This window comes from Danio aesculapii, chromosome 6 (genome assembly GCF_903798145.1).
Source record: "Danio aesculapii chromosome 6, fDanAes4.1, whole genome shotgun sequence".
Lineage (NCBI taxonomy): Eukaryota > Metazoa > Chordata > Actinopteri > Cypriniformes > Danionidae > Danio > Danio aesculapii.
Genome location: NC_079440.1, coordinates 31,130,566 through 31,156,984, shown reverse-complemented (window position 1 = coordinate 31,156,984; position 26,419 = coordinate 31,130,566). Strand labels below are relative to the sequence as shown.

General features: G+C 36.3%; 1 protein-coding gene across 1 annotated transcript in view; it reads left to right on the top strand.

Annotated features, from left to right (window-relative positions):
• Positions 1-20,542, top strand: part of farp2 (FERM, RhoGEF and pleckstrin domain protein 2) — a 108,013-nt gene extending 87,471 nt beyond the window's left edge. The window contains exons 22-27 of the mRNA XM_056459966.1: positions 2,927-3,009; positions 5,059-5,177; positions 5,307-5,470; positions 11,275-11,382; positions 11,469-11,620; positions 17,250-20,542. Coding sequence (XP_056315941.1) covers positions 2,927-3,009; positions 5,059-5,177; positions 5,307-5,470; positions 11,275-11,382; positions 11,469-11,620; positions 17,250-17,349 — 726 coding nt within the window. The 3' untranslated portion in view covers positions 17,350-20,542. The remainder of the gene's footprint in view (positions 1-2,926; positions 3,010-5,058; positions 5,178-5,306; positions 5,471-11,274; positions 11,383-11,468; positions 11,621-17,249) is intronic.
• Positions 20,543-26,419: the final 5,877 nt, after the last annotated feature.

Below are 26,419 nucleotides of genomic sequence, written 5' to 3'. Positions count from 1 at the left end.
ATTCAGTCATACTAAAGTTCATTCGTTTGAAAATGTACAATTTTTAAAAGGAGGTGTGGCACCCAACCCCATTCCTAATCCAACCGTCATTGGGGGATTAGCAAATCGTACCAAATTGTGTGAATGAGATCGTACGAATTCATACGAATCAGCTGCTAAATCAGAAAGTTACAAATTGCTGTGAGACTGTGTTGGTAAACAACAATGTTATAAAGAAATAAAAAAAAAATTGTTCATTACGCAACTGTTATCAACATTGATCTATATTTATGTGAGCATCAAATAGGTCTATTAGAATAATTTATGAAATTTGTGGCAATAAATACTAAAGTTCTTATGCTAAACATTCAGATTTGCCTTCACGAAATAGTGTATTTTAAAATATTGTAAAATTGTAAACCATTATTTTAATGTTTTTAAATCAAATAATTATAGCTTTTGTTCGTATACAGTGTAAAATGTAATGCTGTGAACTTCATTCAGTCTGAATTGTACTTTAAAGCTTAAACATTCCATTCCCAAACATTTTAAACTATTTTTTAAATATATTTTAAGCAAGATTGGCATTTTGCCCATAGGGAGGTCCACATTGAATTTGCTCGTGCAGAAATCTGCTGATTTTTAGCCCACCATTGATTGATATGTATTTATTTGTGTAAATGTGTGTACATTTATATTAATCCTGTTTTTAAATTTATTTCACTAATATTTTTATGATATAATAATATTATTATTAAAATGTTTATATGGTTCATGTACAGTACAGTTTGTAAAGTAATAGTTCTATAAGTCTTTCAGTAGATGTATTATATGAGAGACTTGTTTCGTTTACCATTTAGGTGGATCTAATTGGATTTGCATTGTAAGCATTAAATAAAAGTAAAAAAATATATATTATTTTAAAATATATATGTTAAGTTTTTAGCTATGATACTCCCAAAATAATTCCGCATAAATCCGCAGGTTTTTTTTTTTTTTTTTACAAAATTCTCAGCAGAAATAGCAAAAAATGTCAGCAGATTCTGTCTGGCCCTGTCCGTAGGTTATCATTAAAAAACATTCAAAATTAGCTTGGAATGCTGTAAGATAATTAGTTCATTAGAAATGGAAATATAATAATAATTTTAATAAAAATAATCAAATAAAAAACTTCTTAGTGAAAGTAAAAGGGTTAATAAAAAAAGAAGAAATACATTTACTTTGCATACTGTTACAAAGGACTTGTCTGTGCTTCGCTTCTTCCTGCAGCTCATTGTGCTGGACGCTCCGGTGAGTATGAGGAAAATCCCACAATCCTCTTCTCCCAAATGTTTGTTTTTCCTTTGATCTTTGTGCAAGTTTTTTTCCCAGCTTCAGTAGAATTGGGGATCACTTGTAGTCAGGATGTTATCAAGTACATTTTTGGCAAACATTGTGGTTGGATCAGTCGCTTGATCCCGTATAATGCTAGTCATGCAGATGTTATGGGTCTGATAGGTTTCCCTTTTCCCACTGTGCTTAATTTCAAGTTAATTATAAGCCATTTGATCCCAGGTAGAGAAATGTTTCACATGTGTAAGTTAGAAGCTGCTATTTTTCCCCCTGAGGTTGTTGTTTCAGAGGAATGTTTGCACTGCTTTTTTATGTACTGTACATGTACAGTGTGTGATAAAGCAGTGATAGTTCACCCAAAAATAAAACTTCAGTCATCATCTACTAACCTTTGACTTGCTTCTTTCTTACTTTGAACACAAAGGAAGATATTGTACAGATTTATTTAAACAAGTAGCCATTGCAGTTGTATTTCTTTTCCTACTATGGATGTCAATAGCTATGTTTCATCTACCTAAATTTTATGCACATTTTGCATAAAAAAATTGCTTGAATAAAATGTGTGCATACATTTTTAAAATGTGCATAACAAACATCTATAACTGAGCACGATAAACTTTTCATCTGATAAGAAATAATGTGCATAAACTATGATGGAAACTTACCTAAATGTCAGCATATGCATCTCAAAAGTCATGTGATTTTGATTAAATAATGCGATGAAACTGTAACAATGGGCTGCGTTTTCATTGCATTTCATCTTTGTCTTTTGAGTTGCAAGTGATTTATTATATAGGAAAAAAAGTCTGACAGTGGCTTCTCGTACCACAGCAAATTCCAGTTTTATTTTTGAAATTTGGCACCAGTTTATCAGGATTTGATGATTTTGTTCTCTTTGACTCATTGGATGGAAAAAGTGCTTTGTTTGCAAATGTTTTAGCACATATTTAGCACAATATTGCACATAAGTTTAATTTGCTTTTGTGAATTGAAACATAGCTAATGCTTTTTGATTTCCAACATTCTTTGAAAAAACAAACAAACTCTTTGAGGGTGAGTAAATGTTTAGTAAATTTCAATTTTGAGGTGAACGGTCCCTTTAAAATGTTAGGACTAGATGTTAGCAACCAGCCAATCGTGCTGCTCATGTTTATGCACTTTATTATGCCACAAAAACAGCATTCATTGCATATAAACAGGTGTTTCAGAATGTCATTATCAAAATTGTCAAAATTGTTGTCAAAATTGGATTCAAAATTTTGGATTCTTAACTTTACGTTCTAAAAATTCCATTCATGAGAAGCTTAAATATCAGCAATGTAAGAATTGCAACGCTAGAGCTTTCGTTTAAATGGGTTACAATCTGCATTCATCTCAGTGATATTGACAGTACAAGTAAGGATATTAACCCACGGTATTATAGGAACATACAGTGTGAAGCCTCAGCATTTGAATACCCTTGATAGATAATACTGGATAAGTAATGAGTAGTGTGAATTATAAAGCAAGATAACCAAGGATTATTTTTAGTTGTAGTTTAGAATGGTTATCTATCATCATGGTTAACTAGGTGAAATGTGAAAAAGTTCTTCTCTGGACTTCTTTATGTTTACAGGTGGAGGAGAGTGAGAACGAATGGTCTGTGCCGCACTGTTTCACCATCTATTCTGCTCAGAGGACCATTGTGGTGGCAGCCAGGTGAGAGACAAAGAGTGTGAAAGAGACTTTAGTGCAGCTTTCACACTGGAAAACACTGAAGTTTAAGTAAATTATGCTGTAATCAATGTCAATAAAGGTACCATATATTTTAATGACCATATAGACCATTTCAATGTGGTGATGTCATTGGCCCATGAACATTTCCTGCTTGTTGTCAAACTATTTCATAACTGTAACAAGAGGCAATTTAATCATATCTTAATGTTAAAACAGCCATCATAAAGTTATTTATCAATATATGGGCCTTTTGGATTCTCAGCAGCTATGTAAGATAAAAATGTAGAACAGGAAATACATTAGGACTTATTGCTATTGTTTTCATCCCTCAAAATGGTCTAGTGATTTAGGTTTTAATTCATTTAAATTTAAATTAATGTAATTATTAGCTGAGGAACAGTTGATTATAGTGAAACACTAAGATGTTTCTAATGCATATTTTGCACAGTGCATGTATAATTGCATTTTTCATGCATATTTATTGCACTGTTGCAACCTGCTACACAGTTTGTGATGCGTTATCAAAACTAAACTGTATAAATCATTCAATTTCAGTTTTTGTCTCAATCTCAGATCTCAACTCTGGATTTAAAGAAACTGTTCACAAAAACAGTCTGAAAAAATCTGAAAATTCTGTCCTCATTTGATCTTTCTTTACTGATGTCGAACCATTTTAGTTTGTTTTTGTTCTGTTGAACACAAAAGAAGATATTTCAAAGAAAGCTGAAAACCTGTAAGCAGTTACTTGCGTAGCAGGAAAGACAAAAATGTCAATGGTGTTATAGATGTAGAGTCTAGTTAAGTTTAGTGCACCGCGAAACCAGAAGTCGACACGACTAGTCCTTTGCTGCCTCAAAAACTTGAAACGACAGACTCCACATCACTCCAAGCCTCGCAGGACAAAGAGCCGACCACCAGCTAACCAAATGGGAACCCCACTCAACAGAGGGAGTCCTTAACATCACACAAGGAACGCAAGTAACACCTCCAGATTACCACTCAGTAGCAGCGCAAGCTTAACTGACACTCTAGGCAAACGGTGGTCGTGCTGCCCTTTCATGGACAAAAGTGAAGGGGTGGGGGGGGGGGGGGGGGTGGGGGGGGGGGCGGGTGAGTCTCCATGCCGCCCCTAGCAAGATGCCGCCCTGGGCGATCGCCCACATTGCCCATGCCTAAATCTGCCACTGTTGTAAATAAATGTAGACTAAATGTAGCCCTAAAAAAACCATAGAAGGGTTAAATTGATTATTTATGTTTAGCTTGGTTTGGTCTTACAAAAAAAATCTCTTTGAAGATTTTTACATCATTACACGCTCTCAAACTCTTATTTTTCTTCCTTTACTTTTCTCTACAACCTGTATAAATGTGTGTTTGTGTTAGTTTCTGTTAGATTAGTCGATAATTTTTTATTTTGTATAAAGAAAGGTGCCTGTGCATATTTATGCCTTAAAACTGTCTAATGCCTTAAACCTGCCTTAATCCTGCTTAAACATAAATGGGTTTTGATTTTTAATAGCAATAGCTATAATTGAAGTCACCTGTATGTTCGAATGATTGTTTTACGATTAGTTTGTTCAGATTTAAAGAGTCGATTCTATTGAAGCCCCCCTTTAAATTAATCTTCAATTCACTTTGAGCTAATTCCCTACAATGGTTACAGGTTTCCAACATTCTTCAGCGTATCTTTGTTGTGTTCAACAGAACAAAAAAATGCAACCTGTCTGGAAGAAGTGAAGCGAGAGTAAATGATGACAGAATGTTCCTTTTTTTGTGTGATCTATCCCTATAATTCAATATAGTTGGATTCTTTTGAATAACTTTTTAAATGGCTATAGAATTTATAACTCTAGAGTCTTGAGGAAAATAGACAATAGTGCATAGGATATCATATTTTAAACAACTGCCACAAAGCACTAAAATATAGACTTAACGATCAATTTTTAATGTCTAACTGCTTCTCACTGACAGCATTGCCTTTGTTCTATCTGTTGCGATTGATCCTCTTTCACTGACTATTTTTCCCCTAAACAGTTCCAAGGTAGAAATGAACAAGTGGATTGAAGATCTGAACATGGCTATTGAGATGTCCAAGAAATGCCAGGAGAAATCAGACGTCCTGCTGGACCCGAGTCTGTGCGATCGCTCCAACAGTAAGTTCCTCTAGTGCTTCAGTCTTGGTCCTGTAGACTCTAGTTTGTGTCCCTCAGCCTGAAGTAGATGTAATCCCCTGCCCTCCCTCTTGCTCCTGCTTTCCTCCTCTCCCTCCACATGCTATTAAGGATCTTCAGATGAGGTTTCTCTGGAGCAGGAGTCAGAGGACGACATGAACTCGTCCCGCTGCTCGCTGGACAAGCAGAGTCACCACAGGGCCAACACCACCATGCATGTGTGCTGGCACCGCAACACCAGCGTCTCCATGTCTGACCACAGCCTCGCCGTGGAGGTAGCATTTACACACACACACACACACAGGTCTGGATCATAGTTCCAAAAGAAACAAATGTTTTGAAATTATATATATATATATATATATATATATATATATATATATATATTTATAAAACAAACAATACTTTGAAACCTGAATGATTAAGTTCGTACATATGCATACATTTCTAATCATATGGCTTTTTGTTTGCTTATGTTTATTTATTATGCGTTTAATAATATGAATTCTACAATTTTTATTTTATGTTGAGCAAAGTTCGAGACTATATCAAATGAAATCTCATCCACACTTAAAGGGCCATGAAACCCCCCTCTTTCGGTTCAAGTCTACCTTAGACATTTTTTTAAAAATGCTCCGAGATGGGCATGGAGAGCTGTGAGCAGAGGGAGGAGTGGGGGTGGCCAGCAGAGCAGGGGAAAAAGAGGAGAGCGAACAACTGTTGTCAGTTGGCTCACAAAATGAGACACAAACCATGAGGAGACCAATGATTTAAAGACATTTAGCAAATTATAAATTCGAAACCAGGCATGATCAGATGGTCTATACCAGATGTTGAATTGGACATTCTAGGTTGACACATTCATATTTATTAAATAGCGAAGAATCACCTAAATGTAATAACTGCCAGACTGCTCTTACCATCAAACATATTTTGTTGGAATGTAGAAGTTTAAATTCCATTAGACAAAATTTTTATAAGGAGAGTACTGTGATGGACATTTTTAAAAAGGTACCACCAGGAAGAGTTTTACTTTTTTTTTTATCAAAAATAGAACTGAAAAATCATATTTAACTTTAAATACATGTTTTTGTGAATTTTATCTATTTATATTTTACATATTTGTCCAAGTAATTTTTTTTTAAAAATATAATACGAATTTGTTTTTATCATGTAATATTTTAATGTATATCCATTTGGCCATAAAATAGCCATAAGTTGCTGATGTGGCAATAAATATGTAATAATAAATAAAGAAACCAATGATTTTATAGTTTATAAATTTAAAATGCAAAGAAATAAACAGTAAGTAATGTTCTTTGTTATTCGAATTTTCATATACACATAACCACAATTTGTTATATCATAAAGATAATTGTGTTTACATAAACACTAGAAATGAGGAGGACTTCTCTCCTCCTGAATCCCCGGGTCTGAATGCAGACACAGTGGATAGCAGTGCAGCAGGTCTTATGCCCTATCTACTCTAAGCATTAACCCTGCCGGTAACTGGAGGATTTTAAACACGACAGCATGACGGCGTGTCTGAATGGTAATAAAACTCAACTAAATGGTAAAAAACTCAACAGTCTGCTATTCTCGTACAACTCTCTTGACAAAAATGCTTGCTGCAAACCAACAGCTTTGCTGTATCAGCTCTGACAGAATCGCAGAGAAAAACATGCAATAAACCCATACGACCCATAGGCACGTATCCGTGCATGAACGCAGTCTCACCTAGTCATTGTGTCTCACAGCTTACCAGTTCTGCCTTGCCTTCGGAAAGCACATGCTCTCATGAATAATTAAGAAGCAGGGTCTTCTCATAGGATAAGAAAACTCCGTTATGAATAATAATGAGAAACCAACGCTTCATTACTCCACTAGCAGATTTGCGCTTCGTCACTGATTTCCGATCACCGAGATCCCGCCCAAAAAATTATTTTAAACCCAGAAATGAAATTAGGCAACAAAAGTTCAAAATTATCCAGTTTTCCCCACAATGAAAGCTGACAGGTGCTAACGACGTCTTAACTAATGCTCAACACACACAAATCTGTTGTAAAACCACTTTAGTTCCATGAAACAAAATAAACCTTAATTGAAATAAAATGAAAAAACTTCTTTCATTCCAGCTAGGTAAGATGGAAACTTTCTCATTTTTTTAAATTGATGTGCTAAAATATAGTAAAACTGAACAAAAAAATTACTTTAACTTGAAAATAACGACCTATGATTGAAAAATGAAATAAATTAATGATACTCGTTTATGCTCAAGAACACTTTATTTATTTATTTATTTGTTGCTTTTTTCTAATCTTTATTTGTTTATGTTGCATTTGGTAATGCTTTTTTGGTCTTGGCTATCTACATTTTTACCCTGAATTGTCAATTCTGTTTATTTAATTATTTATTTATTTGGTTATTTATTGCAAGAAAAAGTTCAGTTCTATCTAGAGAAAGAGACAAAGAATTAATGTCTTTAGGTATATTTCCATCCACCTATTTTTATGCGCATTTTGCATATGCACATAAAAAAAACGGTTGATAGAAATGCCAAGATGCGCATCAATTTTGAAAATGCGCATAAAAAAACTTGAGTAGGATCAACTTTTTATTCGATAAGAAAAGATGTGCATAACCTACGATAGAAACAAATCCCAGTATGTGCATTAAAAAAGTCATGTGATTTTATTATAAGAAATCATGTGATGGTCATTCTAAAACACTGTAACCATTTCATTATTAGTGTTATTATATTATTAATTACCGCCACAATTGTCAAGAGCCTATGTGCTCCGCATCTGATGCCTTCAAATGCCACCACACTTTCATTTTGTGTCGGCACAAGTCATTTATTAAAAAAAGAAAAACATTTATGCAGATTCTTCTACCTCAATAAATTCTCTTTTTACTCTTGATATTTGGCACCAGTTAATCAGGAAGTGATGATTTTGTTCGCTTTGACTCATTGGGTGGAAGCAGTGCTTTATTCGCACGTTGTTAATGCAATAGATGGAAACCTAGCTTTTGAGGTAAAAATTGACACACACACACACACACATGTGCACACACACTCCTCTGAGCGTGGCTGTTGAGGTCTGGACTGCAACCGAAGCTTGTGGATAAGGGGGCCAAGACTCTTGGATGTTTTTTTTTCTGCTTCTGTCTCCTCCTTTACCCTCATATTTTCCAGTAGCTTCTCCATCTCCCCTTTTATTGTATGTCTGCAACATTAACAGCCTTTTGGAATAAAAGTTGCTTAATGTGTTTATGGATGTTTCTGTTCTTCTAACATTTCCTTTCTACAGACTTGAATTAGATTCAATCTGTCGCTTTTCAGCACTCAGGGATTGAACGCTAACATGCTAACACTCTTTACTGTATGTCTTCTGCTCTGTTTCTTTGTTGCTGCTTGTTGCTCGTTCTATCTTCATCACCTCATTATCTATGTTTGTTTGCCTGCCTGCTGTCAGTATTCAGTTCTCCAGCCGTGTCTCCAGAGCTTCCCCCTCGCTATCTGCTCGGTCAGGGCCAGAGACCCAACACCATCACACACGTGTGCTGGTACCGTAACCAGAACCTGTCTCTCAGTGACTACCTGCGCATGAACCAGGTACCAGTCTGGTCAAACCCCCTCCAGTATTGCTCACCGGAGAGATATCATGGTAACCCTTTATCTGGATATGAGGGGGGGAGGAAAGAGTTCATAATTATCAAAGTCCATCTCACCTGTGACAACAAGATTCACTCCCTAAAATGCATTTATTTGTTTTAAATAAAATACATTAAATTAACCTTTATGATGGTGCGCATGATTTTAATTACTACATTTAATTTAAATACTTTATACAGGGTAAATACCAGAATCAGAGTGAAATTCAATACATTTTAAGACAGTTTAATAGTTTTTCCACTTATTTTAAGACTCTTGGTTTCGATACATTTTAAAAACTCTTTATTATTTTAGGTTTTAACCTGGAACATTGATGACATTTTAACTTGCAGTATATTTACTAAATACTGATTGTAAGAAACTAATCCTAAACTAACATTTTTATTCTGTATATGAAAAAGCAAAGTCCCTTTAAGGCAAGTCATTTCACTCGGCGGCCATCTTTGAAACGCCTCTCAGGCAGTATGTTCGGGCATTCTGTTTGAATGGGGAACCATAATTTTCTCCAAAACTGTTTGCCAAGTTTAAGAATGAATTTCATATTACGAATTACTAATTAAATTAAACAACAACTGTCTTTTTAGCTTCATTTCTAAACGTCCAAATCACACATAATCTGCAGAAACTCATGCCTGGTCTGAGCTCCTCCCTCGGGGTATCAGTAGTCAGTCTATAGCGATTGATAATTGGCTCCTGTACTAGAAGGCGGGATTTATTCGCCCTATAGCGATCGATGATTGTGTATTTATAGTCTTTGTTTTTAGTCACGTCTATAGAACGGTAAAGTCTAGATCGGATATGCTGCCGGCCGGAGGTGCGGTTACGCACATTAATATAGCAGCATTTTTTTATGACACTGTATAACAATAATTAATATTTTTACAGTACTGTGACAGTTGGGTTTAGGGTTGGGGTGGGGGTAGGCGTTTAAAAAATACTATTTATTGGGTAATTTAATAGATAGTATAAATAATACTCTGATTTATATTATTTATTAAATTAAATATATTCTCATTAACTTCCGGCCGCATCCATATCCGATTTAGCAACAACCCTATAGAGCAGCAGGAGTATTGTTGTTGTCTTGGTTACTGCAGTAAACAAATCAGGTGATGTCAAATCCAGCAGGGTTTACAAACCACACAGCATCTCAATTTTTTTCAGATTAAATTCAGGCAAACGCAAGCATACAAATATACATTGTATAATCAAAAATTAAACCGTTTAATACCTTGTAACACATCATTTAGGACTTTTTAATAATTCTTAAGGGAATTAAATTTCTTTTAATACTTTTTTAGACCCTGTGGACATGTTGAGGATGCATTTGTATTATTTATCTGTTGTTGCTAGTTAAAATAATTTGTCAAAGTCTGTGTGAATTGGAAGCTATTGCTGCAGACTTTTTGTTTTGATGTGTTTATAACTAGTGGAATATTGAGTAGGGGGCGGGGTTTTGTTTTTCATTTTTCTATTGGTTGGAGCGTGATTAAAGCATATTTCGCCCAAGTCATCAAACTGACATTAGACATTATTAGAAGGACTGCCATTCCCGAGCCAAAGCAAATGGTAAGACTGTAATTTCAGGTTCCCAAAACATGCACCAAATGGTTGTAATTAATTAATTAAACTATAAACATAAACTGTAAATTTAGATTTCATGCTGACTTTAATGTTTGAAAAACCTTTTCAAAGCGTCATGCAGTGCAACCAAACTGCAGTAAAAAATGTTAATTAAAAACAGATTCCCTCCAGATCTTTGTACATTTTAATTCCTAGTTGATAGATGGATGGATTGGATGGATGGATAGATAGAGAAATTTTCACAGTATGTTTGATAATATTTTTTCTTCTGGAGAAAGTCTTATTTTTTTTATTTTGGCTAGAGTAAAAGCAGATTTAAATTTTTTTAAGACATTTTAAGGTCAACATTATTAGCCCCTTTAAGCTATATATATTTTTCCGATAGTCTACTTAACAAACCATCGTTATACAATAACTTGCCCAACTACCCTAACCTGTCCAGTTAACCTAATTAACCTAGTTAAGCCTTTAAATGTCACTTTAAGCTGTATAAAAATGTCTTGAAAAATATCTAGTCAAATATTATTTACAGTAATTATGGCAAAGATAAAATAAATCAGTTATTAGAAATAAGTTATTAAAACTATTATGTTTAGAAATATGTTGAAAAATATTCTCCCCGTTAAACAGAAATTGGGGAAAAATAAACTAATAATTCAGGGGGGTTAATAATTCTGACTTCAAGTACAGAAAGAAACAAAGAAAGAAAGAAAGAGAGCGGATTACAGATGTGCGTTGCACCAATGGTCCTTTGTAAATGAGTTTTTCTCTGTGTGTTGTAGCAGTTGAGTTTCACAGTCGTGTTCTCCTCCATTACAGAACCAGCTGTCTGGTTATCTTCTGAGGAAGTTCAAGAACAGCAACGGCTGGCAGAAACTCTGGGTCGTCTTCACCAACTTCTGCCTGTTCTTCTATAAGACGCACCAGGTACTGGATTATGAATCAAATTCATGAGGTTGAACTTCCTGCATGAGATCTGGATCATTTCTAAAAGGTTTGTGTTTTTGCTGCAGGATGATTTCCCTCTGGCCAGTCTGCCTTTGCTGGGATACACAGTCAGCACTCCTGGGGAATCAGACAGCATCCATAAAGAATACGTCTTCAAGCTGCAGTTCAAATCCCATGTTTACTTCTTCAGGGCAGAGAGCGAGTACACATTTGAAAGGTGATGTTTGTGTATTTGAAAATCGTTTGTTCACTTTTTATGTTTTGGTTATTTTTGGTTTCATATCAGTTACTTCATTTTTGGTGTCGTCAGTTTTAATGTGATCATTTTCATTATTTGTATGACGTACAATTGAAGACAAAATATTTTTCCTGCTATTTTTTAAATATTTCCCAAGTACTGTTTAATGGAGAGAAGATTTTTATATAGATTTTTGCACAATAGTTTTAATAACTAATTTCTTTTGTCTTTGCCATGGTGACTGTACATAATACATATTTTACTAGTTATTTTGCAAGATGCTAGTATTCAGCCTAATGAGCAATGTAATTCACGCTATTAGGTATACCTTACTAGTACCGTGTTGAACCCCCTTTTGCCTTCAGAACTGCCTTAGTCCTTGGTGGCATACGTAGATTCAACAAGGTGCTGGAAATATTCTTGAGAGATTGTGGTCCATATTGACATGATAGCATCACGCAGTTGCTGCAGATTTGTCGGCTGCACATCCATGATGCAAATCTCCCGTTCCACCACATCCTAAAGGTGCTCTGTTGGATTAAGATCTGGTGACTGTGGAGGCCATTTGAGTACACTGAACTCATTGTCATGTTTAAGAAACTAGTCTGAGATGATTCGCGCTTTATGACATGGCTCGTTATCCTGCTGGAAGTAGCCATCAGATGATAAGTACACTGTGGTCATAAAGGGATGGACATGGTCAGCAACAATACTCAGGTAGGCTGTGGCGTTGACAATACTCAATTGGTACTAATGGGCCCAAAGTGCTAAGAAAATATTCCCCACACCATTACACCACCACCATCAGCCTAAACAGTTGATACAAGGCAGGATGGATCCAAGCTTTCATGTTGTTGATGCCAAATTCTGACCCTACCATCTGAATGTTGCAGCAGAAATCGAGACTCATCAGACCAGGCAACGTTTTTCCAATCTTCTATTGTCCAATTATGCTGAGCTTGCGTGATTTATAGCCTCAGTTTCCTGTTCTTAGCTGACAGGAGTGGCTCCTGGTTTGGTCTTCTGCTGCTGCAGCCCATCTGCCTCAAGGTTAGACGTGTTGTGTGTTCAGAGATGCTCTTCTACATACCTCGGTTGTAACGAGTGGTTATTTGAGTTACTGTTGCCTTTCTATCAGCTCAAACCAGTCTGGATGTTCTCCTCTGACCTCTGGCATCAACAAGGCATTTGCGCCAACAGAACTGCAGCTCACTAGATATTTTCTTTTTTTCAGACCATTCTTTGTAAACCCTAGAGATGGTTGTGTGTGTGAAAATCCCAGTAGATCAGCAGTTTCTAAAAGACCAGCCTGTCTGGCACCAACAACCAATCCACGTTCAAAGTCACTTAAATCACCATTCCTCCCCATTCTGATGCTCGGTTTGAACTGCAGCAGATCATCTTGACTATGTCTACATGCCTAAATGCATTGATTGGCTGATTAGAAATTTGCATTAATGAACAGGGCAGGTGTACCTAATAAAGTAGCCGGTGAGTGTAGGTTAATTAGGTTAACTTGGCAAGTCTTCTGTTTTGTAAAAAAATCTGGCAGGCTAATAATAATGATCTTATCAGTTTGTTTGTTTGTATTTTTAAAGTTTTTTTTAACTATAAGTTTCTCCTGAAGAAAATATAATAGGAAATACTGTGAAAAAATGTCCTTACTCTGTTAAACATCACTTGGGAAATATTTGAAATAGAGTGACAATTTCACAGGATGGCTGTTTTCAACTGTACATTAATGTTCAGAAAATCCAAGTGAATGTAGTACAATCAGAATATTTGTAATCATTTGTGTTTTAAACCATTTTATTATATTATAGGCTAATATATTATAGGTTTTTCATATTTTTTGGCATCATTGCATCTAGTGTTCTTGAGAATCGTGTGACACTGAAGTCATTTTAATATCCTAGTATTATTATTGAAAAGTTATTGAAAACAGTTGTGCTGCCTAATATATTTATTTTCATAAAAAGTCAACATTATATATAGAAAAACATTTCTAGAAATGACTCTTATTTGAAATAGAAACATGTTGTAGCTCTACAAATGTTTAGACTGTCACATTTGATCAGTTAATCCATCCTTAAAGAATCAGATTTATTTAAATCACTTTCATTAAATAATTTCTTTAACAAGTTAAAATAAAACTGTTTGATTATGTTAATGTGATTATTATTTACAAAAACAGTTCTAGATTACACATTGTACATGATACTTTTAAAAAGGGCTGCACAATAAATCGTTTCAGCATCGATAACGCTATGTGATGATTCGCATTAGTCACATCGCAGGATATGCAATGTTGAGTTTGTATTATAATTCATAATTTGCACGTGTTTTTGATGCCTGTGATTGTATAGGGATTTTAAAATCGTTCAGGTATAAGATATTGTTTGTGACTTTAACTGATTAATTTTATTAAATAATTTTTTTTTATCATTTAGTTACTGTACTTGAATACTGTTTGACTCGGGAAATGATTAAAAACTCTTTATTTATTTTTTTTCTTGATTGTATTTATAGATTGTTATGCATGAAAATACTCACAACACATGTAAATACAGAAAAGCACTGCAAGTAGCGCAGACAACAACGAAAATGTGTTAGGGGACCCCAAAGATCAGGGCTCTCAAACTGCCATTTACAAACCGCCCTCCTCCTCCCTCGGCCCGCAACTGACATCAAAAATATGATGAGATTTGGCCTGCCAAAGCATTTATTTTTGAACCACTGTCATTGTTGTGCAGCTGCGTCTAGCCACTTGTGGTTTTGACCCGCTACCTAGTCGACATTTAAAGTACTGCATTCAGATTAATTTTACTTTCATTTTCTCTCAGTGTACAGTCGAGAGTAACACTCATGCGTTTTTATTCTGTGGCTGATTGAGACGTTAAAATATATGTCCGTAAGTGCTCTGTTTTTACTAAAGCTCTATTTTTGAAAATATATAAGGGTCGTTTGATTATTATCAGTTTTTACAACTTGTATCTTGTTGTACAAACACTTCTTCATGGCTTACATGTTATGGTGGTGTCTGACAAAAATGATCATTTTGCTAATATTCGATTCAAATGGTCTAATTTAATAGAGTTTCCTCATATGCATATTAAGAGTTGCATAAAAACTATGTACATTAGTAAAATTAGTTACTAATTGCTAGTTAAATTGAACTTGTTAAAAGAAATTTGAATATGTACATACTTCCCCCTCTTTGTTGTAGTTTTGCTAAAAAAAAAAAGATGTTGAGAAGAATAATTGCCAGTAAAGTATCTTAAGTTACCCAGACTGCTTTCTGCTGTTCTTACTCTATTGGGACAAAACAATTGGTTGAGACAGAATAATAATTGTTATTTCTATTATTTGAAGTATTTTCATAGCAATTTAAACTACCTCTTTAATATGTACAACAAGATACAAAAAGCTGGAGTTTTGACTGCAAATACTCTGTGGAAGAATGACTGAGTGTGTGTCTAATGCTCAGACATACACACAACAACCACAAATATGTTTCAACAGCTGATGTGTGACACGATAAACGTGCTGATTTGTATTATCACTGGTGACAGGAAATGCTTGAAATGTATACATCATGTCTGTTGTCCTAAGATGCATCAATTATGTCAGGCTTCCGCTTTTTTTCCTTGTGCTTGAATGTTAAAACGGCCCTCCTATGAATTGTCAGTCACTGAAATTTCCCTCCGCCAATTTGAGTTTGAGATATGATTTACTTCATATGCAAGTGTATTCATTAAGAGTGGTAATTTCGAAATAAAGACGTTATTCTTTATGTGCAACCGAACCAACGCTGGTGAAAGCATGCAATCTCCGCATGTGCGCAGAGAACCCGTGCGCCTCTAGCACGCGCGCTCTTCTCCCGGTGCGAGTCCCGGTAGTTAACATGCGCGCGAAAAAAGTAGTCTACTTGCTGCTCACGCGCCGCTCATGCGTTGTAAAACCGCCGTAACAGCCTTTTTTGTTTAGCTAGTCGACAAAACTAAAGTTTAAACAATATGATGGTGATTTTACTAAGCATGCCTCCTGATATGTATGAAGACTTAATAAACCTAATTCTCTGCCATGTGTCAGGTCTAAGACAACAAATAAAACTTAATAAAACATCATTTTTGTATTATTTGAATTGTTTATAGAATTTCATTCAAATGAAATTAATATTTATGCAAAAGATTTCTTAAATGATCTTAGTATATCACACCAGTTGTGTCTTAACATTGTTTTCCAGGTACATTTAAGACTGTTTAGAATAATAATTGTATAACAATAATACTTTTATTTATAATAAATATTTATAAAAAAAAAAAAAAAATATATATATATATATATATATATATATATATATATATATATATATATATATATATATATAGAGAGAGAGAGAGAGAGAGAGAGAGAGAGAGAGAGAGAGAGAGAGAGAGAGAGAGGAGAGAGAGAGAGAGAGAGAGAGAGAGAGAGGAGAGAGAGAGAGAGAGAGAGAGAGAGAGAGAGAGAGAGAGAGAGAGAGAGAGAGAGATTTATTTTATTCATTTACTTATTTATTTTTTGAGAAGGGTGGGGGAAGAGGGTGTGTGCCCCAGTAGGGTCTAGCACAGGGATGGGCAAACTCGATCCTGGAGGGCCGGTGTCCCTGCATAGTTTTGCTCCAACCCTAATCAAACACACCTGCTTGTAGCTTTCTAGTGATCTTAAAGACACTAATTAGGGTGTTCAGGTGTGTTTGATTAGTGTTGGAGCAAAACTCTGCAGGGACACCAGCCCTCGAGGATCAAGTTTGCCCATGCCTGGTCTAGCATGTCTAGCAATGCCCCTGGCAAAGATTTTATAGATTGTTTATTAGATTTTATGGAGATGTGCTCCCACTGTAGAATCATCCCAATTGATCTAACATTACAAATTCTTTCCAAATAGAAGAGATAAGTAAAAGGAGAAATAGGTTGATGTAGTAAACGAATGATGTGTGTGATAAAGGGGTGTGGAAAATAATAATCTTGTGCTTCATCCCGCTCCATTTCGACCATGTTGAAATGTCTTTTGTTTAAAGAATTGTTTTGTGTATGATCTTTGTCTGTTCAGAATAAATAAATCAAATCAAATCAAATAGAGATATGAAGTCATATGATGAAATTGTATTCATATCGCAATACATTTCACAAAATAAAAAAAAATATGGCCATGTTAGATTTTCCCAGTATCATGCAGCCCTACTTTTAAAGCATGATTTTTTTATGCTAAATGAACAGCCGTTTAATTCTCCACTGTGGTTGGCTATTTGCAATCTCTTTCTCTATTTGCATGTGTTGTGAGAATGTGTGCGCTTGTGTTGTCTAATTGATGAGTTTTGGTAGTATATTTTTCTATTTGCACGTGTATTCTTAACCTGCAGTACATTTGAGCTCTCTCGACCGCCATATCAATGTATATTGGCCGCAATCAAAATGAAATACGTATTTAAAATATATTAATAATCAAAAGACTGGCACTTGATAACCTTGCTTACTGCGTTACCTGTTTTACAGTACTCCCATGATATAGAAATATGAAGCAATGATTCTGAATAACGTTTGGACGTGCTCTGCTGTGTCTGCAGATGGATGGAGGTGATCAAGAGTGCAGCGAGCGCCACGGGACGCATGAGTTTGCTCGTACCCAAAGGCCCAGCAGAGGTGAACGCTGGGAACTGTGTGTGAGACTGATGTCCTGGAGCTGAGGGCTGGGCCCGTCGTTTGCAGGAACAAACACTCCATCAGTTTATCCTTTCTGACTCTTTGGGGCATCATCATCATCATTATAACTTAATTCTCCTCTCTGGACTGTTTGCTCTGCTTTGCTCGACCTCGGACTGAAGATGATGGTCAACGTTTTGTTGTTGTGTAACTCGTTCAACATTTCTCTTTCTTGTGTTCTCGCTAATGAAACACAAAGTGTGCATCTGACATTTTAGAACCACATTAGACTGAAATAATTCTTGTAGAAATGCAATCGACTGAATTAAGTTATGTTTGTGCGTTTTCCTTAAACGTCCAGATAATCTTGCTAATGCTACACTTGCTGTATTGACGTTTTTAAGGTCTTCGCTGAGAGGAATCTGTTATTAGGATGATATTCAATTTTCCGGACTCTTGTTCATTCAGTAGAAATCTAGTCCCGGGAACTAAAAACTCTGGGACATGACTGAAAACTACTAAAGGAGAGTTGATAAACGGAGGGTTTGTATGAAGTCCAGCTGGTGCGGTAAGTGAGATGAAGGACTGGAGCTGTCAAACGTGTCTTGCTGATGTTGAAACAATTGAAATGTTGGTCAGCGAGCATGTTTACAGACTTGCTAAGCTCATAAACTGGAGTTGTATGATCGAGTGCCTTCGCCTATTTAAAGGGCCGAGGGTGAGATGTTGGTACAGGGAGGATTCAGAGAGGAAGCTTTATTTTGTCGATGAGACGGCCATTTTGTTGAATGGCGCATTGGCAGTGGAGGTCAAAGTAAGTCTTTGAAGGTCATTATTAGGTGACTGTTACTATCTAGAGGATCGGCTTTTGTTGAACTCTGAAAACTAATCAGATATTTATTTTTCCGAAAAGACTGACCAAAAACAATTTGCTAACCAAACTAAATGTATTTTTGTTTTAAATGATATCTTCACAAATGTCACTAGTTGATTTTTCTTTTAAGTATTTTGTGAATAATAGGCTCTAAACTGCGCAATAATGGGGGGTGACGGTCATTCACAGTGTAATATTGCACTTTTCTTTCCATTTTTGGCCATTTATACACAGGGACAGTAAAGTGGTTCTGGTGAAGTTAAAGTTTAGTTACGGTTTAAGTTTGCAAATTCGAGACAAAGATGTTCTTTTCAGATATTAAATCCTAAAATTTTGGGAAGCAGCAGACTAAATCTGCCAGCTCCCTTTTATTATATTGTATATGCGTTTTGTAAGCTTAGTAATAATTTACAAGTTCTTTCCCTCTGATCCTTTAAACAACAAGCATTCTTTTTTCCTCTCTCTTTTTTTACAAACAATATTTTTGTGAGCCATATCTATAGGAGTCCGTTTTCACCGCAGGATTAAAAAAGTAAAAAAATCTAATCGCAACCATTTTTATCTGACAATACTGAGAGTGTGTCTTACATTTAAACATCAAAAAATACAAATAAAAAAGTGACAAACTAGTTGCAAAAAAAAACAACAACTTGAAATTGAGAGAAATAAAGTAAGTCTTAGAGGAGAATTAAAAATTGAGCAAACATAATTGAGACTTCAAGTAGGAATTCATATTTTATTTTTAAAAATTATATGTATTACATTCTGACACTTTTCTAGATTTGTGACTTGTAAATTCGGGCAATTCTGACTTTTTTTTTTTTTTTTTTAAATAGCAACTTTATTTCTATAATTTGCAAACTTTTAGGCTTTCTCACAATTCTGAGCTTATATCTTGCAATTCTGACCATTTCTTTTTAGAATTGCAGCTTTATTTCTCTCATTTGTTTCTCAATATTTCTCATGACTTATTTTATTTTATTAGTTTCATTCTATTTTAAGTTTCCATCTTGAAATTCTAACCTTTTTTTCTAAGAATTGCAACTTTATTTCTCTCATTTGTGATTTTTTTTTATTTCTATTCTGAGTCTCTATCTTGAAATCTAAATTTTTCTAAGAATTGCAACATTTTTCTCATTTGTGTTTTTTTTTTATTTAATTTCTATTCTGAGTTTCTACCTTAAAATTCTGATTTTTTTTTCTTAAGAATTGCAGCTATTTCCCTCATTTGTCAGTGTTCAAGGTTTCTCACTCTTCTGAGCTTATCTTTTTAATTTTCACTTATTTTCTAAGAATTACAACTTTATTTCTCTCATTTGCAATTTTTTTAAAATTTCTATTCTGTTTCTCTCTTGAAATTCTCCCTTTTGTTCCTAAGAATTGCAACTATATGCGTCTCATTTGTGAGTTTTTAAGGTTTCTTGCTATTCCGAGCTTATATCTTTTTAATTCTCACTTATTTTGTAAGAATTGCAAGCTTGTAGACTTATTTGGCATTTTGGGGATATAATATATAGTTATTAACACGTTAACTCGCAATTCCAAGAAAGCCTATAAACTCGCAAATGAGAGAAGAAAAAAAAGTCGTGTTTTTTTATTCTGTGGTGAAAACTGCTTTTGTTGATATCTAATATATAAACACATTATGGTCTCGTTTCATCTGAAGGCCAGTTTGTCATTATTAGTAGCATGACGAAACCGAGTTGGACAGCATTTATTGTGTGACAGCATTACCAGTGTTTACTTATCAGCTTGAATTTATGAAGACATATCTGTATGGAATCTAATTTGGGAGATTATTGATTGTATTTGTAAGGCTTTTTAGCTTTGTCCGTTCAAAATGCTGTACAAGGTCTGACTATAGACCTGAAAATTCTTGAGCAAGCCTAAAAAAATGCATTAGTCGGTCACACTATGAGTGGTGTTGCTTTATGTACTCGATAATATACTGTAAGCAGCTTTTCATCTCGACATGAGCTCAAGTAGTCCGATGTGTTTCAAGTCCCTCTTCATCCACTAATGCACTGTGGGCTCATGGTATCTACCCATTTTTGTACATTTTATGCAATGACTGGAATCATTATTTCTTTCTCGTTTGTGTGTATTTGGCAATTAGTGGGATGGGTGTACTTTTTTAAATCCATCTCGCATTGCGAAGCTTGAGAAAAGGGAGTTTATTGGAAGACCTCAGTTGTTGTGTCTCCTTCAGTGAGTTCTGATCAAATCGCTTCACAACTTTACTATTTATTTTGTTTAGCATGTTGCTGAGGCGTTGCTCCTGTACACACCGCATGTTATGACATTGAAGGGATATCAAATAAAAACTGAACTGTGTAAACATTTCTTTCTCGTCTTTTGATTGACTTTTAAATCGGGTAGTTTAACTGAAAATCAAAATGATTAGTTATTCGCTTGAAAATGTTGGAAAATTCACATGAAAATGCCTTTAATGTGCTTTTGAAAAACAAATCAAGATAAAGCTAAGCTAAAAGTAAATATAAATGTTTATTGTATACTTTGAAATGCTGCTAACCGCTTTAATTGAAATACTAACATCACTAAAACTGAAATAAAAAAACTAATAGAAATCTATATAAGATAAAACAGAGATACAAGAGAGAACACATAAAAAATTACTAATGAAAATGTAAAAAAATTATTTGAAATACAAATAATATAAAAATAAACAATCTTAAAATGCTATATTATATATTTAAAAATTTTTATATAAAATAATAATTACATTTTATACACTACCTGACAAAAGTCGCTTCTTCAAGTTTTAGGAACAACAAAAAATTTACTTCTAGTTGATCATTTGGTATCAGAAGTGTTTTATATGCATTATAAAAGTCGGTCTTTGCTTAGATAAAAGTCTTGTCACTTAACAGAAATAATGTACAGTATAGAATATACTGTAGAATATAAATTGCAGTGGAAAAGAACGATTATTGTGTATGACTCCGATGAGCTTGGAGGACTGCATCCATCCATAGATAATCCAAGATGGCGCCGATGACGATGGCAGCCTCCGTGTCGTGCTCTGCAGTAGTGTTTGTGTTTTTGTTTGTTTGTCCTGTCTCGAGTCATTTTCCTACAATTAGTTTCACCAGAGACGAATTGTTGGACATTCGGGCACATACACCACCGAATATTTTTCCATACCTGGATTTATCTGATGTTCTGTTGGACATCGTAGTCGGAGGAGCCGCGGTGCTGCTCAAACGCTTTCAAGCGCGCAGACGAGGAAAGCGTGCAGGCGCGCTTGTGAAACTCAGACAGCGCGGATTTCGGACCGCGCTGCCTAGCATTCATCTAGCAAATCTCCGCTCTCTACCCAACAAAATAGACGAACTCATTCTGCTCTCTCAGACAAACAGGGATTTTCTGCATTCAGCTGCTCTGTGTTTCACGGAAACCTGGCTGAACGACACCATACCGGACAACGCGCTTCACCTACCGGGCTATCAGCTGTTCAGAGCGGATCGCGACGAAGAATCAACGCGGAAATCACGCGGTGGCGGGACGTGCTTTTACATCAATGAAAGGTGGTGTACAGATGTAACAGTTTTAAAGAAGATGTGCTGTCCAGATCTCGAAGCACTGTTTATTAACTGTAAGCCTTTTTACTCCCCGCGCGAGTTCTGCTCGTTCATCCTCGTCAGTGTTTACATTCCTCCGCTCGCGCACGCGAGTCTGGCGATACAGAAACTAGCTGATCAGATCACGGTGTTAGAGCAACAACACCCGGACTCTGCTTTAATCATTCTCGGGGACTTTAACAAAGCAAAACTGTCCCGTGAACTGCCAAAATATAGACAGCATGTTACATGTCCCACAAGAGACAGAAATATACTGGATCACTGTTATACTACAATAAAGGATGCATACCGCTCCGTCCAACGAGCAGCTTTGGGACACTCTGACCATTGTTTGATTCATCTCATTCCAACCTACAGGCAGAAACTGAAAACAGCCAAACCTGTATTAAGATCTGTGAAAAGATGGACTAAACAGAGCGAGATCTACAAGCCTGTTTCGACCTCACTGACTGGAGTGTTTTTGAAGCTGCTGCAAACGATCTGGATGAGCTCACAGAGACTGTAACATCTTATATCAGTTTCTGTGAAGACGTGTGCATTCCTACCAGGACTCAACTCGCATACAATAATGACAAACCATGGTTCACTGTAAAACTCAGACAGCTACGTCAGGCCAAGGAGGTTGCTTACAGAAATGGGGATAGGGCCTTGTATAAACAGGCCAAATACACACTGGAAAAGGAGATCAGAGTCGCAAAAAGGAACTATTCTGAGAAACTAAGGAGTCAGTTCTCTTCCAGCGACTCAGCATCTGTGTGGAAAAGTTTGAAAAACATCACAAACTACAAGACACCATCCCCCAGCACTGTAGACAATGAACGACTTGCAAACGACCTGAATGAGTTTTACTGCCGGTTTGAGAAAACCCCCCCACACCCACTCTGAACTGCTCTTCACGCCACCATTAACACCACCATCCCCCGCCTCCCTCATACCTGCCCTACAGTTCAGTGAAGAGGAGGTGTGCCAGGTCTTCCGGAAACAGAAGAGGAAAAAAGCTCCAGGCCCAGATTTTATAACACCAGCCTGTTTAAAATCCTGTGCTGACCAACTGGCCCCCATCTTCACCCTGATCTTCAACAGATCACTGGAGCTGTGTGAAGTGCCCTCCTGCCTCAAACGCTCTACCATCATCCCCATCCCAAAGAAACCCAAACTTACAGGACTAAATGACTACAGACCGGTGGCACTAACATCTGTGGTCATGAAGTCCTTTGAAAAACTGATGCTGGCTCACCTGAAGGACATCACTGAACCCTCACTGGACTCTCTTCAGTTTGCCTACAGAGCAAACAGGTCTGTGGATGATGCGGTTAACATGGGACTGCATTATGCTCTGCAACACCTAGACAGACCAGGGACCTATGTCAGGATGTTGTTTGTTGACTTCAGCTCGGCGTTTAACACTATCATCCCAAAACTTCTCCTGCCCAAATTAACTCAGCTCTCTGTGCCCACCTCTGTCTGTCATTGGATCAACAGCTTCCTAACGGACAGGCAGCAGCTGGTGAAGCTGGGAAAATTCTCATCTAGCATCCGCACAATCAGCACTGGTGCCCCCCAGGGGTGTGTCCTCTCCCCACTGCTCTTCTCCCTGTACACGAATGACTGCACATCAAAAGACTCCTCTGTGAAGCTCTTGAAGTTTGCAGACGACACCACACTTATCGGCCTCATTCAGGACGGTGACGAGTCTGCCTACAGACAGGAGGTTAAGGAGTTGGCTGTCTGGTGCAGTAACAACAACCTGGAGCTCAACACGCTCAAAACAGTGGAGATGATAGTGGACTTCAGGAGAAACCCCCCTGCTCTCCCCCCACTGAGCATCATGGACAGCATTGTGGCAGCAGTGGAGTCATTCAAGTTCCTGGGCACCACCATCTCTAAGGACCTGAAGTGGGACACTCACATTGACTCCATTGTCAAAAAAGCTCAACAGAGGATGTACTTTCTTCGTCAGCTGAGGAAGTTTAACCTCCCAAAGGAGCTGCTGAAACAGTTCTACACCTCCATCATTGAATCAGTCATCTGCACATCAATAACTGTCTGGTTTAGCTCAGCTACTAAATACGACCTCCAAAGACTACGTCGAATAGTTCGGACTGCTGAGCGAATCACTGGTACAACCCTTCCTACTCCCCAAGAACTGTACTTATCCAGAGCGAGCAGAAGGGCTGCCAAAATCACTCTGGACCCCTCACACCCAGCACACTGCCTCTTTGAACTTTTACCTTCTGGTCGACGCTACAGAGCACTGCGCACCAGAACAGCCCGACACAGAAACAGTTTCTTCCCTCAGGCAATCCATCTCATGAACACTTGATGATGATAATAATTGCGGAACCAACATCACTACTTGCCATACACTTTATACACATATACACTTATTTAACAACACACTTTACATGCCAATTTGCACATAACAGCTGCACATATAACGTTGTATATAGTAATAAACATGTACATACACTTGTCAATCTGTATATTTGCACTCACTACTTACTTCTATCTTTAAAAAAATATATTTATTATCTGTTTTTTGTCCTGTCTCTGTAATCCTGTTGCACTGTAGAAGCTCTGTCACGAAAACAAATTCCTCGTATGTGTGAACATACCTGGCAATAAAGCTCTTTCTGATTTCTGATTCTGATCCATCCATCCATATCTGCAATGACTCAAATAACTTATTAATAAAGTCATCTGGAACGGCAAAGAAATCGTCTGGTGACTGGGCTGGCCAATGCTGGAGCAGCTTGACCTTCTTTGCTTTCAGGAACTTTGATGTGGAGGCTGAAGTATGAGAAGGAGTGCTATCCTGCTGAAGAATTTGCCCTCTTCTGTGGTTTGTAATGTAATGGCGGCACAAATGTCTTGATACCTCAGGCTGTTGATGTTGCCATCCACTCTGCAGATCTCTCGCACGCCTCCATACTGAATGTAACCCCAAACCATGATTTTTCCTACACCAAACTTGACGGATTTCGATGAGAATCTTGGGTCCATGCAGGTTCCAGTAGGTCTTCTGCTGTATTTGTGATGATTGGGATGCAGTTCAACAGATGATTCATCGGAAACATCTACCTTCTGCCACTAGAAGTCAAGTTATTATTTGTTGTTTTTACAATTGGGATCGATGACAACTTTTGTCAGGTAGTGTATTTAAATTTTATATATATAAAAAATCTATATATAATAGATTAATATAAAATCTTTATAAACTGATCAACACAGCACATCAAATTGGGTAAGCACAACTGCAGCAAACAGACTAGAAAAATAAACGTTATCGATTCTCATTTGAAGCAAAGCCTGTTAGAGATTTAATTACATTAAGTCTCTTCAATTACATGTACACTATCTTTATAATCTTTGGAAATGTGCGTTTCAGCCTACATTTTTGTAAACTGCATCAATGTATTTCAACATTTGACTGCAGTTTCTAGGTAAAATAAATACTTTAGAGCAGTAAAACACCAACAACTTTTGCTCCTTTTCACACTAATGATATATACAGACATGTCATCAACAAAAAAGGATTATTTTCATGTAGTTCTTCCCACAACACCAAATAAATACCACAAAACAACTTAACAGTGTCTATCATTTGTAATCAAAAACATTTGCCTCACCTGTCTATCTACATATAGACAACTTTTCAAGTGTGGTCAGTTTGATTGGTAGCTTACTTGGACATTGTTTTACTTGTGATTCAGATCTCTCTGGTTCAAGTGCAGTGAAGCAAAGTTTCACAAAAGAGATAAAAGTATTGTGAAATCAAGGTAAAACTACATGATGGCAGTGCACTTTCTCTTACATTTGATTAAGCATTGGTTGGTTATCTAAAACATAAAACAAAATGCACCCTAAGTAACGCTTTTCAAATGCGCTAAAATGTAGACAACGCCCTCTAGTGGATTTGTCATCTGAAACATGTAATAAAACATCCGGAGTAACGTATTTTACACTTTGCAAACATGTAGTCTGAGGCATGTGTTTACAATGAGCCTGGGTTTGAAATTCCTCAGATTTCATTGAGCATATCTTTGTTTCAAAGACGAACAAAAGCCTTAAGCTGAGAATAACAGCCTATTCGAATGTTATCACCCGATTGAATTGGCTTTATCAGTGGTAATTAGCTAATAGATATGGGCCAGTAGGAGCCTTCTGTGCCTACTGGTAGGCTCAGAAGGCTGTTATCATGCATCCACATGGTTAATCAGATATAGATCACACACAGCTGTGGCCAGAAGTTAACGAGAATTATTTATTAAATTTCCCATTTATTGTATTTCATTAACGTCTACCCCAACCGTTAGAGTAATGTAAAAACAGATCTGGAGTCTTCTCTATTAGTATAGTTGATTAACCACAAGAATTATTTATGTTATTTAATAAATTTCCCATTTATTGTATTTCATTAACGTCTACCCCTACCCCAACCCTCACAGTGATGTAAAACAGATCTGGATCTGGAGTCTTCTCTATTAGTATAGCTGATTGACCACAAGAACTGTTTATTAAAATTCCCATTTATTGTATTTTATTAATGTCTATACCTACCACAACCCTAAACCTAACCGTAACAGTAATGTAAAAACAGATCTGGATCTGGAGTCTT